This window comes from Panicum virgatum, chromosome 7K, assembly GCF_016808335.1.
Source record: "Panicum virgatum strain AP13 chromosome 7K, P.virgatum_v5, whole genome shotgun sequence".
In the NCBI taxonomy this organism is placed as follows: domain Eukaryota; kingdom Viridiplantae; phylum Streptophyta; class Magnoliopsida; order Poales; family Poaceae; genus Panicum; species Panicum virgatum.
In genome coordinates, this window is record NC_053142.1 from 48,819,419 (window position 1) to 48,837,835 (window position 18,417).

General features: G+C 42.9%; 4 protein-coding genes across 4 annotated transcripts; all 4 read right to left on the bottom strand.

The window, feature by feature from the left end:
* Positions 1–2,585: 2,585 nt before the first annotated feature.
* On the bottom strand, positions 2,586–3,217 carry LOC120641901. The gene has a single exon (XM_039918214.1). The coding sequence runs from the start codon at positions 3,034–3,036 to the stop codon at positions 2,782–2,784; it is 255 nt and encodes an 84-aa protein (XP_039774148.1). The 5' UTR covers positions 3,037–3,217; the 3' UTR covers positions 2,586–2,781.
* On the bottom strand, positions 2,586–11,169 carry LOC120641905. The gene is made up of 2 exons (XM_039918217.1): positions 10,681–11,169; positions 2,586–2,683 (listed from the first exon to the last, which is right to left on the bottom strand). Exon 1 carries the CDS (start codon positions 11,049–11,051, stop codon positions 10,803–10,805), a length of 249 nt encoding a protein of 82 aa, XP_039774151.1. The 5' UTR covers positions 11,052–11,169; the 3' UTR covers positions 2,586–2,683; positions 10,681–10,802.
* Positions 11,170–14,317: 3,148 nt separating this feature from the next.
* LOC120641904 lies at positions 14,318–14,991 on the bottom strand. Its single transcript, XM_039918216.1, has one exon. It carries the CDS (start codon positions 14,815–14,817, stop codon positions 14,569–14,571), a length of 249 nt encoding a protein of 82 aa, XP_039774150.1. The 5' UTR covers positions 14,818–14,991; the 3' UTR covers positions 14,318–14,568.
* A 2,109-nt stretch (positions 14,992–17,100) lies between these two features.
* LOC120641903 lies at positions 17,101–17,674 on the bottom strand. Its single transcript, XM_039918215.1, has one exon. It carries the CDS (start codon positions 17,508–17,510, stop codon positions 17,256–17,258), a length of 255 nt encoding a protein of 84 aa, XP_039774149.1. The 5' UTR covers positions 17,511–17,674; the 3' UTR covers positions 17,101–17,255.
* Positions 17,675–18,417: the final 743 nt, after the last annotated feature.

The window sequence follows — 18,417 nt, forward strand, 5'->3', positions numbered from 1 at the left end:
CTGGCACGCTGCACGGTTCTCCGTACAGCGCTAAACCAGTAGCCCTAATCCTAATCCGCGTGTACGCGGCCCAGTGCCCACACTCTGTACAAGTGTTTTGCCTGTACGCACGTGCCCTTATGCAAGAACAAAGGGAAAAAAAAGGCTTGTCGTGTCCGTGGACTGTCTTGCTTTGAGCGGACAGGATGCGCCAATTTTTGACTCGCTCTAGGCCAACCGTGGAAGAACAACTCATGGTGAACCCTGACATGACCAAAAGGCCTTCTTTTGTTGTTGTTCTTCCCCCCTCACGCGCTGAACTGCACCGCACATGATACTCATCAATCCATCGATTCTCTTCATCACCGTAAATTCTTTGCAAGCGTTTCCTCAGGCGCTGAATTGAGCGAAGCTGTGTTTAGGCCTTGTTTAGTTGCGTAAAAATTTGGGTGTAAAACACTGTAGCACTTTCGTTTGTATTTGATAATTATTGTCCCGTCATGAGTTAACTAGGCTCAAAAGATTCGTCTCGCAAATTACAATCTAACTATGTAATTAGTTATTTTATTTAGCTACATTTAATACTTCATGCATGCGTTGAAACATTCGATGTGATGGGGAATCTTGTAAAGTTTTGGAATTTTGAAGGGGCCTTAGTTAAAAAAAAACTTTCCCCAAAATCCAAACTTTCCATCACATCTCCATCACATCAAAACATTAAATATAACAAATGACCCATGCATGGAGTACTAAATGTAGGTAAATAAAAAAACTAATTGCATAGTTTTGATGTACGTTGCGAGACGAATCTTTTGAGCCTAGTTAGGTCATGGTAGGACAATATTTGCCACAAACAAATGAAACGTGCTACCGCTACAGTGTTTTTTTCGGTGGAACTAAACACAGCCCGAGTGAACTTTGGGTTCTCGGTGCCAGCAACTGGGCAGCGCAAGAATCAGCCGGAGACAGACGTCGGTCATTGGATGGGCAGGGCAAACCAGGGGCTTGACTGGACATGGTTTTCCATGACACCGGGGGCTATGTGGGTCCGGCCTATCGTTTGCTGACGGATGCGCGACAAAAGCTCCACACGAAGAGGACGGAAGCATCTGTGCTGTGGTCTATGACTTGGTCACCTCCGTCCTGTGAGTTGGTACATTGCATGAGTCATTTGTCTCGTACGGCAAACATCAAATTTGCTGGGCTTTGTTTGGTTCGCACTACTAGCTCCTAGCGCACACAAGCCGAGAAAAAAAATCTTGTATGGAGTGCTAAATAAAGTCTATTTGTAAATTTTTTTTAGAAATGTGTATAACTTTTCGCGACAAATCTAATAATAGTAATTAATCGATAATTGGTTACAGTGATGCTACAGTAACCATGCTCTAATCACACGGTCCAATGTCTCATTAGATTCTTCAGGGTTCCTACCGTAAGGGTTCTGAGTTGGTTTTTAAATTAATTTTGTTTGACACCATAATTAACTGTCAAAATTTTCGAGTACTAGTGCAAGGAACCAAACAAGCCTTTGGTGTCATATGGGCGGATAGCCTGATCCTGCACAGTACTCCCAGACCCACATGTCAGTGTACCACGCCAGAGAACAATAGGGGCATAGGGCTGCCAGTAACGCATTACGCATCCATGTCGGCAGTGGATCCCGATGCAAAATAGTACACAATATTTACTTATTTAGGCCTCGGATCTCATTATCTTGTTTTATATAATGATAATGAAAAAAATTATCTGATTTCACCCTGCTCGTCCAGCGGGATCAGACCAATATTATTACTCATAGTAGCGACCACATCATGTTCTCACAAAGCACTGAGACTATAAAGTATATTTATTAAAAATCAATCCGTAAACTAAAAGATCATTCATAGGATGCGAAGAAATGAAGAGCCGATATCTCAACAAACGACATGCCGGATATCGTTGTCCTGTCTTTAGATAGCCTGCGATATAGATTATATATGTTGCTAGTTTTGTTCTCTTCTCTAAATGAATACAAGTGTTTGCCTCTCATGATCGGTTCCTTCGTATAATTGTCTGAGGCATGGTTCTGCTTTATCTAGTAGTAGTACATAGAAACTGCCAAGCTGAAATGAAGACTTTTGCTAGATCTTGCCATCACTACAGGATCAGTTCAGTTTTAGCCTAAAGTTCGGTGTCATGTTCGGTTAACGTGGCTGGCCTTCACTTAAGGTCCAAACACCACCTGGTTTATTTTTTCTTACTTGGGGTTGGCCTACGGTGATGAACCAAATTAAATGAACACTTATTATCATTTTTTTTTTGAAGACTCCTCTTCAGCCATCACAACAACATAAAATGCAGTGTTGACGAAAACACATGCTGTTATGTTTAGCTATTACGGCCTGGCTTATAGGAATACAATGACAGAACCAAATAAGCCTGTAATTAAACTGAAAACACCATTTGGCTTGTGTTTGCTAGAAGTTGGCCTGTGCTGATGAACAAAATTGCATATACCATGCGATGTGGTTCAACAGTTCCGGCTTGTCACCAAAGAAGAGAGTTCACAATTTTAACCCATATTTGCCATGGTTGTGAGTAATAATCCACTAGAACTCAAGAAGAGCTTGTTATAAACTGGAGCAATTTTATTTCCCATTCCAGTACAGTAGGATAGGCATTCATGTACTGAAACCGAGTGAGAGAACTTTTCATCATCATCATCGTAGTATGTTACAATCTGGCAACCGGCCAGCCCAGATCTGAAGCCGAGCTCAGTCGCCGAAAGCCAAAACAGAGACCGACAGCCGAAAGCCGACGAGCTCAGTTGGGCCCCCAGCAGCTGAAGTACATGACCATCCTCATCCCCTCCTCGGCCTTGTCCGCCCGCCGCCGCTCCGCCGCCACCGCCGGCGCCATCTTCTTGGCCTGCGCGAAGCTGCGCACGTTGGCCTTGGCGTTCCGGTGGGCGGAGCGCAGCGCGTAGTTCCAGCGGCAGAGCCCCGCCTGGTCCTTGAGCGCCTCCACGGCGCCCACGCTCATCGCCACCATCCACGACGCCTTCGCCGCACCGGCCATCTGCTGGTTCTTCTTCTTCTCCGGTTCTCGCCGCCTGATTTTGTCTTGCCTCCTTGGTGTACTCGAGAGCTTGCTTTGCTTGGTGATCGTTGTGATCGGAGCAGGTGTGTCACGCTGTGATGAAGAGGAGAGCTGGTGGGTTTATATAGGGGAGGGCGGCCGGCAGCGGCCGGCGAAACAGGTGGCCGCGGACGTTGGTTTTCCGAGATACCGGGGGCTCTCTCCGCTCCGGCCGGCTGATTTCTTGTTCAGGCAGCAGACCTCGCTTTCGCGGTTTCGCCTCGGCCCAGTGGCGCCCATCCCATCGCCTTTTGTCTATTCGTGGCGAGAGCGGCTGTATCTGCTGCGGCTTGCTACCGCTACCGGACCACGGCGGCGGACGCGTGCCGCTGCGGCTGCAGATAGGGGCGCCACGCAGCGCTGCTGCGATGAGTCACCCCGCCGGGACGGGGGTTCTGACACACCGATCAACTTGCAGATCCCGAGGGAAGCCGCGCATGCTCACCTGCCCTTTCCGGTTCACCGAACGGAGTCGTAGGCCAGTACTAGGTTATAATAAGATAAGATGAGATTGACTTTTATTCTTTCAAATTAGTAGTTCCAGATTGCGCTATTTTTTCTCAGTTACAGAGCAAAAGAGTTTTTTTTTAATATATATGGACAGAGCAAAAGAGTTAGGCAAGGTTTAGGTGGCCCATGTGCAGTGCAGTCTTGGCTTTCCATCAGCAATCAGGATAAACGGACGGTAGTACAGAAATCACATGGAGATCTGGCAAACTTTATGAGTTTATGTTAAGAGGCAATCCGTTCCTCAGGAGATGAGCCAATAGGAGTGCAGGGATCACATCCACTTGGATTAGCAACGTAGATTAATATTAGCCATTAGATGTAATCCTATAATCACGATGTAACCTCTTGTAAAGTTCTGTACGGACTACGCTACTTTCTTGAGAACCGACATCGCCGTCCGTTAGGCGACCACGTATCCGTGTCCCTGAACGGGTATCTCGCGACTCTCGTGGTGACGGCTCGCTATGTATAAATCCCCGATATCATTCAATGGAAAACTTGAAGTTCATTCATTTTTCTCTCGATTACACCCACGCTCAAACACGTTATCAGCACTGCTCGTCGAAGTCGAGAAGAAGAAGTTTCCCGTCGGAAAGGCAAAATGTCAAAAGAATTTGACCCACTTGCTCTTGATGGACATAATTTTCCAACGTGGTCAGTGGACCTCAAAGTTAGTCTCTCTTTACGAGGATTTTATGGGGCTATTGTTCCACCACAACAGGGTACAACGGAACCTGACACTAAAACAGTATAGTGCTTTGTACATCATACGGGCACATATACATCCAGACCTCAAGTCTGAATATTTAATGGAAGAAGATCCACGTGCTTTGTGGAATGCTCTCAAACAACGCTATGAACAGCAAAAAGGCAATTGTCTTGCCAGAAGCTTTGCATGAGTGGAATCATCTTCGTCTGCAGGATTTTAAGACTGTAGGGGAATATAATCATGCAATTCACAAGCTTTGTGCAAAACTCAAATTTTGTGAAAAAGAGCCTACTGATGCAGACAAAATAGAGAAGACTTTATCTACCATGATGCCTGCAGACAGAATCCTTCACCAACAGTACCGTGAGCGAAATTTCCAACTTTATTCTGATTTAATTAATACTTTACTTCAGGCCGAACGGCATAATGAGATCCTTCTTTGGAACTCAAATAAACGCCCATTGGGTGCTGCCCCATTACCTGAAGTACACGCAAATAATCAGAATACAAACAAGAAGAATGGTGGAAATAGGAAACCATTCAGGAAATTCAAAAGTAAAGGTAAAAGAAAAGGCGACAATAAGCGCAAAAGAGAGCATATATCAAATAATTCTTCCAAGGGTAAGGACATTCCCAAAAAGGATTTTGACAAATCCAAACTTTGTCAAAAGTGTGATTGCTACAGCCACATCACTAAGAAATGTCGCACCCCCCGTCACTTGGTTGACTTGTACTTAAAGTCAGTTGGCCATGATCGCCCAAATCAAGGACAGAAGTATGAAGCCCATTTCAACTTCCAAAATGGCGTTCAAATGGAAGACGTTGCTCATTAAAACTTCCCAAATGACATCAACATGGCAGAAGCTAGTTGCTCCAAGAGTGTTCCCGATGCACCAAGCAACCACAAGACTCTACCAACTACGGAAGACTTAATGGACACGGACAAGATGCTCGAGGAATTTGCATCCACTGACATGTTTGGAGATCTCAATTAGACTCCCATGATCCTTAGTACTACGTACTTATTTATGTCCCAATAAAGTGTTGTAAATTATTGCTACATATAGCAGTCTTGTAAAATATTTGTGGCTTGCTCGCTATATCATATATATAGCACATTTCTACGGGATAAATCCAATGGAGGAAATATGTCTAGTAGATAGTGGCACTACCAATTCTATACTAAGGGACACCAAATATTTTCAAACTCTAACTAAGAGACAAGAAAATGTTCTAACAATCGCTGGACGCGATGCAACAATAGTAGGCTCTGGCTGCGCTACTATTACACTTCCCATGGGTACTCAAATTACAATTGAGGATGCGTTATTGTATCCTGATTCAACTCGTACCTTACTTAGCTATAGAGATATCCGGAAAAATAGACTTCACGTGGAAACACATGAAGAACATAAAGAAGAATTTCTTCTCTTAATTAAAGATACCGGTTATGGCAAACAACTTCTTGAGAAAATTCCCTCTTTACCATCTGGAATATATTATACATACATCAAACCCGTACCACATGTTGCCTATAAAATAATTTTTTCAGAATGTTAATACATTCCAAACTTGGCATGATCGCCTTGGTCATCCTGGCATAGGGATGATGCGAAAAATTATAAACAATTCTCATGGTCATGACTTAGCTAATTCTAAGTTCCCAAACTCCTCTGATTTTATTTGCACTACATGTGCCACTGGGAAATTGATTTTAAGACCATCTTATCTTAAGATTAAAGCTGAACCACTTAAGTTCCTTGAAAGAATTCAAGGCGATATTTGTGGTCCTATAACTCCATTATCTGGACCATTCAGATATTTCATGGTTCTAATAGATGCATCTACACGATGGACTCACGTGTGCCTATTATCCACACGCAACCATGCTTTTGCTAAACTAATAGCCCAAGTTATTAGACTTAGAGCAAATTATCCAGAACATCAGATAAAATCTATTAGAATGGATAATGCTGCTGAATTTTCCTCAAAAGCTTTCAATGACTATTGTATGGCTCTAGGCATTCAAGTTCAGCACTCAGTTCCATATGTCCACACTCAAAATAGTTTAGCAGAATCACTTATCAAAAGAGTTAAGCTAATAGCAAGACCACTATTACAGAATTGTAATCTACCAACTTCATGTTGGGGTCATGCAGTAATACACGCTGCTGACTTACTACAATTGCGACCAACTGCATATCATACTGCTTCCCCTTTACAATCATATCATACTGCTTCCCCTTTACAATTAGTACGTGGAAATCCACCAAGTATTTTCCATCTGCGAAAATTCGGTTGCGCTGTATACGTACCGATTTCACCACCAAAGCGTACATCAATGGGTCCACACAAAATTAGGGATCTATGACGGGTATCAATCTCCGTCGATTATTAAATACCTGGAGCCCCTCACAGGGGACCTGTTTACGGCCCGATTCGCTGACTCTATCTTCAATGAGGATCTTTTTCCGTCATTAGGGGGAGATTACAAGTACCAAAAGGAATGCCCGGAAATAAATTGGGATGCACAAGACATCTCCACTAACGATCCACGTACACAAGAATTTGAACTTCAAGTTCAAAAAATTATAAATTTGCAAAACATTGTGAATAATCTGCCAGACGCATTTACTGATTATAAAGGTGTCACTAAATCCTATCATCCTGCTAGGAATGTGCCTGAAAGAATAGAGGTACCAAACAAAACTATTCAACTTCCACCTTAGAAACCGATTCAAGGTAAGAGGGTGAGAAGTAAGGCCATTAATCAGGATGTGGCGCCAAAACGCCAAAGGAAACAAAATAACAAAAATTCTGAATTAGTAAATGTAACTCAACAACAAGTTGAGAGGCACCAAGTGAATAAACAAAATTCACATCCCACATCAACAGTGCACTCAATATCTGATGTTGGGACATCGGAACGCCCTGACAATATCATATTGGGAAATAACGAACCGTCACAAGGGGTACAAGAAATTTCCATAAACTACATTGATTCTGGAGAATCATATGACCGAAAGACTACAATTATCGACATATACTTTGCCGAAATAATTGCTGAAATTATCCAAAACAATCCAGATCCAAAGACCATGGCAGAGTGCAAAAAGCACCGGATTGGAACAAATGGAAAGAAGCAATTCAAGCAGAGTTAGCCTGGCTCACAAAAAGAAAGGTATTCTCATCAGTAATGCCTACACCTTCAAAAATCTTCCCTGTGGGGTTTAAATGGGTTTTCATTCGAAAACGGAATGAAAAAAATGAGATGGTGAGATACAAAGCAAGACTTGTAGCACAAGGGTTCACGCAGAGACCTGGCATTGATTTCAATGAAACATACTCTCCAGTTATGAGTGGAATAACATTTTGATACTTAATAGCATTGGCAGTTCAAAATCATCTATCTATGCAGTTGATGGATGTAGTGACAGCATATTTATATGGGTCACTTGATTCGGATATTTACATGAAGGTTCCCGATGGAATCCCTATTCCGAATCCTAAAGCAAGTCGCAACACATATTTTGTAAAACTAAATAAGTCACTATATGGCTTAAAACAGTCGGGACGTATGTGGTACAACCGACTGAGTGAATTTCTATTACAAAAGGGATACATCAATAATGATGATTGCCCATGTGTTTTCATAAAGAAATCCCAAATGGGATTCTGCATTATATCCGTATATGTAGATGATTTAAATATCATTGGCAACCCACATGATATCAATGAAGCACGCAATCTCTTAAAAACGGAATTTGAGATGAAGGATTTGGGTCAAACCAAATTTTGTTTGGGTTTACAAATAGAGCACCTTCACTCAGGAATTTTAGTACATCAGTCTGCCTATATCCATAAAACACTAGAGAAATTTAATATGGATAAATCACATCCATCCAAAACTCCCATGGTTGTTCGATCTCTAGACATGGAGAAAGATCCATTTAGACCGAGGGATGAAGATGAAGTACTAGGACCCGAGGTCCCATACCTGAGTGTCATTGGAGCACTTATATATCTTGCAAATCAAACTAGGCCTGATATTGCATTTGCTGTAAATTTACTAGCTAGACATAGTGCTGCTCCAACTAAACGTCATTGGACAGGAGCTAAACATATCTTACGATATCTCAATGGCACCAAAGATCTTGGATTATTTTTCCAAAGAAACCAAGACACAACTATGATTGGATACACTGATGCTGGCTATTTATCTGATCCCTATAATGGCATATCTCAGACAGATTTTGTATTTTTATATGGAGGAACATCTATATCATGGAAGTCTTCTAAACAGACCCTTGTAACAACCTCTACAAATCATTCCGAAATTGTTGCACTATATGAAGCATCACGTGAATGTGTATGGCTCCGAAGAATGATTAATCACATACAACAATCTAGTGGAATTGGTTCCATTGAATCACCTACAATTATCTATGAAGATAATTCTGCTTGTATTACACAAATGAAAACAGGCTATATCAAAAGTAATATAACCAAACATATTTCTCCAAAATTATTCTATCCTCATGAATTACAAAAGAATGGAGAAATAAACATTTTGCAAACAAATTCTTGTGATAATCTCGCTGATTTATTCACTAAGTTATTACCAGGTCCCATGTTCCAAAATTTTGTTCATGGGATTGGTATGCGATGACTTAAAGACTTGCAAGCTTCAGGGGAGATACTCTCTGAAATTAATCATTTGTGTTAAAACATTATATTGTACTCTTTTCCTATTTATAAGTTTTTATAAACTTTCTCATAAATAAGGTTTTTAATGAGGCAATATACGATACATATCATATCATATTTCCTATTTTCCTCAAAAGAGGTTTTTAAAGGAAACAACAAAGACATTTTCTTCCTCATATTTTTTCCCACGTGGTTTTTGAGGAGGATATATTAATTATGGCTCATAATCCATAACATTGTTCTAAACTAAATTATGGATTTTTCCTTTATAGGTTTTTCCATATAAGTTTACAATGAACAATAACCTAAATATGTGTCATATCATTTCTCCTAATTTTTCCTACAGGTTTTGAGGAGTTTAATGACATATCAACAAACATTATCACCTCATATTTTTCCTACAAGGTTTTTTGGAGGTTCTGAAGCTATTGATTGATCTCAAGACTGGATGCCATCAGGGGGAGTGTTAAGAGGCAATCCGTTCCTCAGGAGATGAGCCAATAGGATTGCAGGGATCACATCCACTTGGATTAGCAACGTAGATTAATATTAGCCATTAGATGTAATCCTACAATCACGATGTAACCTCCCTGTAAAGTTCCGTACGGACTACGCTACCTTCTCGAGAACCGACATCGCCATCCGTTGGGCGACCGCGTATCCGTGTCCCCGAACGGGCATCTCGCGACTCCCATAGCGACGGTTCGCTATGTATAAATCCCCGAGATCATTCAATGTAAAATTGCAGTTCATTCATTCTTCTCTCGATTACACCCACGCTCAAACACTTTACTCAAGGCGAGCTCCATCCAAGAAACTTCCGGTTTTCTCGGTGACTGGCTGGGTGTTAAAAGTCGTAGTAGTAATCATTTTTTAACGCAGTAGATCTCATGGGGTTCAAGTGCACATTTTTTTTAAGAAAAAGTGCACACTGTTATTTACCACATGTTCAGAAGCTCTTGGAGTGGAACTGACATGTTATGGGAGACTGGGAAAACCAGGGGCTACAGGTCATGGCTTTTCACTTCTGCTGATGCCTTGTTTTTGTGACAAAAGGAAAAATTATAACCTGCGTATGCCTACGATTTTCAGCTTGTCTGCAGTTACATGAACGAATGCTTCACACAAACGGAAAATACGAGGTCTGCAAATTGTTAACTGTCGGTGAATACTAGTAGATCCTACTTACTAGACCTTTTGCCTTTCCTGATCCTGGCTAATTGAGCTCTGGACTTTGGATCTCCCTCCAGCTGCTGGTTCAGTACAAAGTAGAAACTGCCAAACTGATGGGAGAGGTTCTGCTGTCATTTCCCATTCTTGTAAGACACGCACACTTTTAACGCAAATTCTGGATGCCAGGATTAAGTTATATCTTTTTACAAGAATAGAAATAGCAGAAGGCCTAATCCGGCAAGTTCGGAAACTAAATTCGGTACACGACCTGGGGCATGCTTGTCAGTTGGAGATCTCCAGACTTTAGGAGTTGAGATTATCGTGATCACATTATCCAACATGGGTTGTCCTGTGGTAACTCGTAACACATCGATCCACAGAGTCTAGTTATAAACTCAAAACTCTGAGTTTCAGATTTGCACGACAGTACAGTAGCAGAATCACTGGTAACACACGGGAATTAAGTGGCAGAACTTTTCATCATCATCATCATCATCGGATATTTACAAATCAGGGAAGGGATCAAGGGAAGCAACCGGCAATGATCTCAAGCCAAGCTCAGTCACTGAAGATGGGGAAAAAGAAAAGAAAAGAGACCCATGACTAACTAATTAGGTCCCCAGCAGCTGAGGAACATGACGGTCCTCATCCCCTCCTCGGCCTTGTCCGCCCGCCTCCTCTCCGCCGCCGGGGCCAGCTTCTTGGCCTGCGCGAAGCTGGGAGCGTTGGCCTTGGCGGCCCGGTGGACGGAGCGCAGCGCGTAGTTCCAGCGGCAGAGGCCCGCCTGGTCCTTGAGCGCTTCCACGGCGCCCACGCTCATGGCCACCATCCACGACGCCTTCGCTGCGGCCGCCATTATCTCCTTGTTCTTTCTTCTCGTCGAGGCTCGATTAGCTAGAGAGCTCGATGATTGGGATCACTTTGATGCTGTGAGTGAGAGATTGAGTGATGCTGTGTAGACTGAGGTGGAGAGACGAGCTGCCGGGGATAATATAGCGGGGGAAGGCCGGGAGGGGCCGGCCGAAACAAGTGGCCGCGGACCCTGGTTTTCCTGGATACCGGGGGCTCGCGTCCTCTTGCGCACCGGCCCAGCGGTTGTCTTCCGCGTCTCGCGCAGGGACAAGGACGCACGCCGCGCAGCACCGTGCCACCGCCGCCATCGTCTTGGTATCTGGACATCTTTGTAGCAGTACCATCAAATTTGTAGGGGAAGTAAAATAGAGATAGTTTTATCCTACCTGTGGTGGCCGGCCGTGAATTGTCTTGCTTTCAGCGAACAGGATTAGGATCCGAGCTACTCGCACGAGGGACCCCAGCCGTCCAGGAATCTTATCGACTTCTTGTTGAGTTCGCCGATTAAACTAACCCGTTTCTTTAACGCGCGGGACGCATGGTTAATGGTTTAACTAAAGATTGTTACCACGTAACGTGCTCTCCGTACAGCGCGGAACGCATGGCTTAGCAGCAGTGAGGGCGCGAGGCACTGAGAGTCTGAGACTGAGAACGATGTCATGACTCATGGCATAAGCAGACTCTGTAGCCGGCAGGAGACATTGGTTTCCAGGATACCATGGGCTGCAAATATCCTTGGAGCCTAGCTGATGCAATTTATGCGGCTATTCGATTTTTTTTTAAGAAAACATGTACAAACCGTGGTGTACTGTGTGGGTGAGGACCATGGTGAGACATGTAACCTAACCAATGGTTGCGTGCTTGCATAGTTCATACAACAAAACAAAACAATTGCTCTTTCTTCGAGACACCCCCCCAAAAATCGCATTTTTGTCTTCCATGATCGTTTACGCCTACCCCCTTGCCGAGATAGAGATGCTAGTTCATCTATTATCTTAATACAATAGTGTTAAAAGAAGCCACTACGTTCGCCGAAAGAGTCTAGAAATTCTCACATTAATCTAAAAAAAAGAAGAATTTACACCGTTGAATTTTATAAAGATCTAACGGTTTATATTATTATGAAGAATTCGACATAAAAATCTATATTGAATAAAAAATTAGTATTTCCTATTTAGATATGGACTCTATTATATTTTGATGTAAACAGGTATACACGGACTAGGACTCATCTCTTCCGTCCAAAAGATGCCTTTGAATAAACAAATAATGAATCCCCTAATATGCCGAGGGAGTACAGTACAACAAGCAAAGTGAAATATATATTAGAGGTACAAACGCATGGAGTAGTTTTTTAGCTGGTATAAGTTCAGCATGTGCAAAGTCAAAAAAAAATCATAGGGTCCAACAAAAACTTAACAATCCTACTACATGCCGCTCACCCCATAATCAAATCTCGGCAAATAATTAGCCAGATGCCCTGATCAAAGAAAAGATTGTAAAGCATGAGTCTACATCTATCAGTGAAGTTAAAAATTGCCTTCCTCCACAATGCAGCTGAGGATATATTTGCCACCACATTCGCCCAAAAAATGTAGAAATTCTCTCAAGTTAATAGGAAAAAGATGAGAATATACACCATTAGATTTTATAAAGATCTACCGTCGCCTGAAGAGTCTATGTTCAATACGCCATGTCGAACATGATTAATAAATAACTATATTCATAATTTAAAAAGTAAAGAAGATTAGTATTTGAATTCTATGCCATTAATTTTATGGATTAAGTTATGATGGTGCTTACTAATCTAAAGAGTCCATATCGAGTACCACTAATATAACTTCGGAATTAAAAACTTTAAAAGATAGAACGTGATCAAAGAATCCATACCGAATATCGAGTACCACTAATATAATTTCGGAATGGAAAAAATAAGAAAATTAGCAGTTGCCCAAGAGTCCATATCAAATACAATTATTAAATAGCTAAATTCAAGTTTTTAGAAATTAAAAAATAGCAGTTGACCAAAGAGTCCAAATCGAATATGGCTAACAAATAGATAAATTTAAGAAATATAAAATAGGGAAAAATAGTTATTTTGCATAGCGATTAAGAAGCAAATTAGGAAGAAAAAATAATTTTTTGTAAAGTTCCCCAAATACGTAAAGTATTAGGGCATGTTTGTTGGAAGCTTTTCCAACAGTTTTTGTAAAGTTACACCAAATACATAAAAATAAAGTGGCCTTACCAACGAAGCCAAATGAAATCCCAGAACGGCTTAAAATGAGAGGAGAAAGAATAACTTTATGGCTTCTCTTGCCTCCTTAAGTTCTAAAGTGTTCTTAAAATTGCCACATTAGCACCAAGAAGCTGCTTTCAATTTTGTCTCCATCAAAATATGATTTCAGCATTGAAGTCAAAACTAAAGCAATTTTAGAAGCAGATGAGGTCCAACCAAACAGATTAATAGCGTGCAATTTAGGGAGTGTGTTAACAACTCTGAAAAATCATTAGAATAATGATGATGGAGAAACACATTGAATAACATTAGCTTACATTGAACAACTATGAGTAAAAGAAAATAGAGAAATAAATTAACAGGAGTCAGATTTCAAGACAATGATGATGGGAATAGAGGATGGCGAGCTTAAAGAAGATGATTCTACCTTAGCAATAATAAATGGTAGTCATGACGAGGAAAGATTCAGTAGTTTTATGCCAATATAGATGTATGTGTGCATAAAATTTTAGGATTAAAGATGGTAGAATACAAAAGTTAGCTAGCCGCGCTATTTGTGCGGGACACCTCGTTAGTTAAAAAAATAAAAAGGAAAATAAACTCATGATTTTCCTGTTTTCCTGTCATCGTCCGGTTTTAAAACTTTGTGTACTAATTCTCCAGCAGGTTGTTTAGTAGAAACTAGAAATTGCCAAATATACCGAAACGGCCGTCACTTTGCTCCTGCACAAAGATAAGCGCAGGTCTTCCTTGGAACTTGGAGATTGTGGTTAATCTCCTGGTTGGAGATCACTGTTAATTAACGTGGCCTAACTGTAAGGAGCACAAGGCTGATGTTGATTGGCCTGAATTTAAGGTCGTCAGGTAGCCATTTACTTATGCTAATTAGCATTTTGATCCAATGAATAATCGGCATAGTTGTGGATGCAAGAATTCTCATTATAATTGTTCTCCGAGAGCTAATCTGTTGTCAAATTCATCAGTCTCATAGTATCATCTCGCATGTGCCATGAACCATTCATCGTTCAGGATTAGCACGTGGAAGTAACGGATCACACTAAAAGATTGTTCTCAGCTCAAACAGATCCTAGTTCCATGAGAGTTGGCAAATAGAGTAGAAGCAGGATTCACTTGCTTGAGTGAAATTCCAGAAATTTTCATCGTCATCGTCATCGTCATCGTCTATATTACAATCAGAAAGGCCAAAGGCCAACCGAACCGGCACGCATGGACTCAAGCCAAAGCTCGGTTGCAGTTGCAGAAGGCTGAAACAGAGTGAAGACTAGTTAGGTCCCCAGCAGCTGAGAAACATGACTGTCCTCATCCCCTCCTCCGCCTTGTCCGCTCGCCTCCTCTCCGCCACCGGGGCCAGCCTCTTTGCCTGCCCGAAGCTGGGAGCGTTGGCCTTGGCGGCCCGGTGGACGGATCGCAGCGCGTAGTTCCAGCGGCAGAGGCCGGCCTGGTCCTTGAGCGCCTCCACGGCGCCCACGCTCATGGCCACCATCCACGACGCCTTCGCTGCGGCCGCCATCTCCTCCTCCTCTCTTCTCGAGGCTTTTGCACGGCCTGTTGATTTGGCTTGCGATTGCTGTGACGCTGTGAGGTTGTGTGCGATGCTCAGATGCAGAGATGCTTTGTTGAGGTGGAGACTGGAGGGGGGGCGAGCGGGTTAATATACGGGAGGGAGGCTGCTGGTTTTCATGAATACCGGGGGCTCGCTCCCACTGGTTGCTTTTGTTTTGCCCCACCAACCAACCCAAGCTGAAACGGCTCACTCGACTCGTCTTGTTTACTCGCGGCAGAAACGGCGTGCGTGGCAAGCAGCTTGTGCCAACCCCCCGGATCCAGACCCAGGCAGGAGAGGCAGCAATCACTCACAGTCAGCGCCATGCCACCGCCCAATCTCTGTATCTGGACTCTTTAGTCACAGATGGGGATCGACCAGTGACTACGGGTCTGTTTGCTTTGCCGCCTACGGCGCCGCACCGCGCCTAAGGCGCGGCGGCCGATTCGGCCGCCACACCTGCGGCGCGGAAGGTGTGGCGCGGTGCGGCGCCGTAGGCGGCAAACCAAACACGCCTTACACTACCTTTTTCTAATCGCGAAGCTTAGCACTGCAGTTAGTCCCAGCAAACATCATGATAGGCCGTAGTAGGAAAATTCTGAACTAACTCGAGGCAAAGCCTTGTCGAGAAACAGGAATCATCTTGCCTTCTCGGTGAAAACACGGCCGGTCCTTTTCTGAATTTACTGGATCATATGGTCAACTGTTGGCACAGTCCACAAGCTCATGTTGTAGCTGCGAAGCGGTTGGCCATGTGATGTGAAAAACACGGAACCAGTGGGGCAAAGGGTCTCCAGACAACCAGACACGCTCAGTCGCTCTAGTATACCGCGGTCTGACAGGATCCCTTCCGTTCGGAGTTGGGACTTTGCTATTTGCTGATGCAACGCATGAGGGCAAAAAAAAAAAAAAAGAAAACACAAAACTTGTCAAGATTTCACCTTGCATGATCGATTGCCTAGTCGAGCTATGTTCTGCACAAGGTTCTTCAGCAGTACAAATCTGAACCACCTGCTACTTCCGTCCTAAAAAAAACAGCTCTCGCTTATGAGTTATTTTTTTTCAAAAAAATAACTGAATTTATAAAAAATTACTACTATTTATGTCTCCAAATTATTAATTTAATATAAAAATATATTACATGGTTAATCTAATAATACTTATTTTGTAATATAAATACTACTATTATTTTATATAAATTTAGTCAAACTAAAATTATTTGATTTTCGGAAAGCGAGACTTCCATTATTTTGAGTACGGAGGGTGTAGCCGAAATGTAGACCTTGCTGACACTTTGCTTCACCACAACATAAGCACCTATGGCTATTTGGGGTATGTTTGGAGACGTTAAAGTTGAGTGCTAAACTTTAGCGTATATTTGCACTTATGTACGTACTAAATTTTTTGAATTTTGACTAAAGTTTCATTTCATTAATCTATTATTTTATTATTTGACCAACAAACGGAGCCTCCACGTTCGCTATCAAGGTCTAGAAATTCCCACGTTAATCGGAGGAAAATAGAAAAATAAAAATTATCCACCACTGCCATTACGATAAAAATTAGCCTAAAATACCCTTGTGCCTAATTAAAAATCACCCACCAATGCCATTATGAAAAATTAAATATAAAATATCTAATTAAAAATCACCCACCAATGCCATTATGAAAAATTAAATATAAATTATCATTTAGCTATGTATCAGTTATAAATATATACTATTAATAAAAACTATGAAAATAAAAATAATTATCTGCATAATATTATTAATGCTCAACAAATCAAATTGTTATTATAGGTAGATCATAGTTGAATTGTTTTAATCAACAATAAAACATAATTTACGATAATGAATAGGATGATGTACGGTAAAAAAATAGTATAATTTTTAAGTAAAGATACAACGACATGCAAATTTTTGAATTTTCAATATTAGCCACGCAAATACGCGGGCTATACGCCTAGTTAGCACTTATTTCATTAGCACTCCCGTTTGAAGAATTTAGTGCTAAGTTGTTGGAGACCATGACTGAATTATCTTTTACTGGAAGATCACGGTTGATTAATGCGGTGCTCTAGCCGAGAACTCCAAAGCTCATACGGATAGACCTGGAGCTGGAGTATTATCCATCTCATAGAGTATCTGCCGGGAGCAATTTGTTCGCTTTCGCACATCAAAGAGATCTTGTTACGAGCTCAGCTAAGAGAGGTCGTAAGCAAGCACAGTATCAGAAGCATGCACATTCATATATATATATATACTCGATCGAATAAAGTGGCAAAACTTTTCATCATCATCGTGGTATGATACAATCAGGAGCAGCAGCCGGCCGGCGAGGTCTCAAGCCGAGCTCGGTTGCTGCTTGCTGGAAGTAGAAACAGAGGACCTATCCATGATCCATCCCTAATTAGGTCCCCAGCAGCTGAGGTACATGACTGTCCTCATGCCCTCCTCCGCCTTGTCCGCCCGCCTCCTCGCCGCCGCCGCCGCCGGGGCCAGCTTCTTGGCCTGCGCGAAGCTGGGGGCGTTGGCCTTGGCGGCCCGGTGGAGGGAGCGCAGCGCGTAGTTCCAGCGGCAGAGCCCCGCCTGGTCCTTGAGCGCCTCCACGGCGCCCACGCTCATCGCCACCATCCACGACGCCTTCGCCGCACCCGCCATGTCCTCCTGAGTCCTGACCTCCTTCTTCGCGGGGTCTCGCAGGTCTTGGTGGGCTAGAGCCTAGAGAGTGAGAGCTCTGCTGGTGATGGTTGCAGTGCTGTGAGTGTGAGGTTGTGTGACGCTGTGTTGCGGCGGAGAGGCGGGGGCGGCCGGGTTGATTGATATAGCGGAGGCCGGCCGGCGGAAACAGGTGGCCGCGGACGCTGGTTTCCCCGGATACCGGGGGCTGGCTCTCTTTCTCCCGCACCGGCCCAGGTGCGCAGTGTACAGAGCACCCTTCATCTTGTTTATTTGGGGGCTGAAACGGACGCCGCGTCACCGTCCCACTGGCACAACTGGCACGATGCATCTTTGTATCTGGACTAGACTACTGTTTGGGCTAGAGATGTGTGCTGTACAAATTTACATTTCGATTTGAAGCAAACTGCGTGTGGTGGCCGGCCGGTGCATTGTCCTGCTTTCAGTGAACAGGATGAGGGATCTGCCAGAATTTACAAATCTTTCGTGCGAGGTTTTTAAAACTCACTCGAGGTGTCCAGGAATCTTCTTCTGGCCTTCGAGGTGAGCCGCACGGATTAAACTAATCCGTTTTCACGCGCTGAATCACATGGGTTAGCAGCAGACATTTTACCGCGTGATCTTGGACCAGCAGTGACTGACCGTCAGAGCGCGACATTGTGGGCCGGGATAACCATGCGCCATGGGACATGGTTCCCAGGATCCACTTACCCATTGGAGCGTTTGCTGATGCAATTTATGAAAACAAAATAAAATCTATTTTTGGTCATCCAACTCTTGCTCAATTTTGGTTTTGTCCATTAAACTTCAAAATCGGGTATCTTCAACCACTCAACTATGAAAACCGTTCATTTTTTACCATCGGGTTGTTTTAGTGACCGGTTTCGCT

Coding starts and splice junctions, on each gene's coding strand:
- LOC120641901 (XM_039918214.1), bottom strand. CDS start 3,036: ATGGCCGGTGCGGCGAAGGCGTCGTGGATGGTGGCGATGAGCGTGGGC.
- LOC120641905 (XM_039918217.1), bottom strand. CDS start 11,051: ATGGCGGCCGCAGCGAAGGCGTCGTGGATGGTGGCCATGAGCGTGGGC.
- LOC120641904 (XM_039918216.1), bottom strand. CDS start 14,817: ATGGCGGCCGCAGCGAAGGCGTCGTGGATGGTGGCCATGAGCGTGGGC.
- LOC120641903 (XM_039918215.1), bottom strand. CDS start 17,510: ATGGCGGGTGCGGCGAAGGCGTCGTGGATGGTGGCGATGAGCGTGGGC.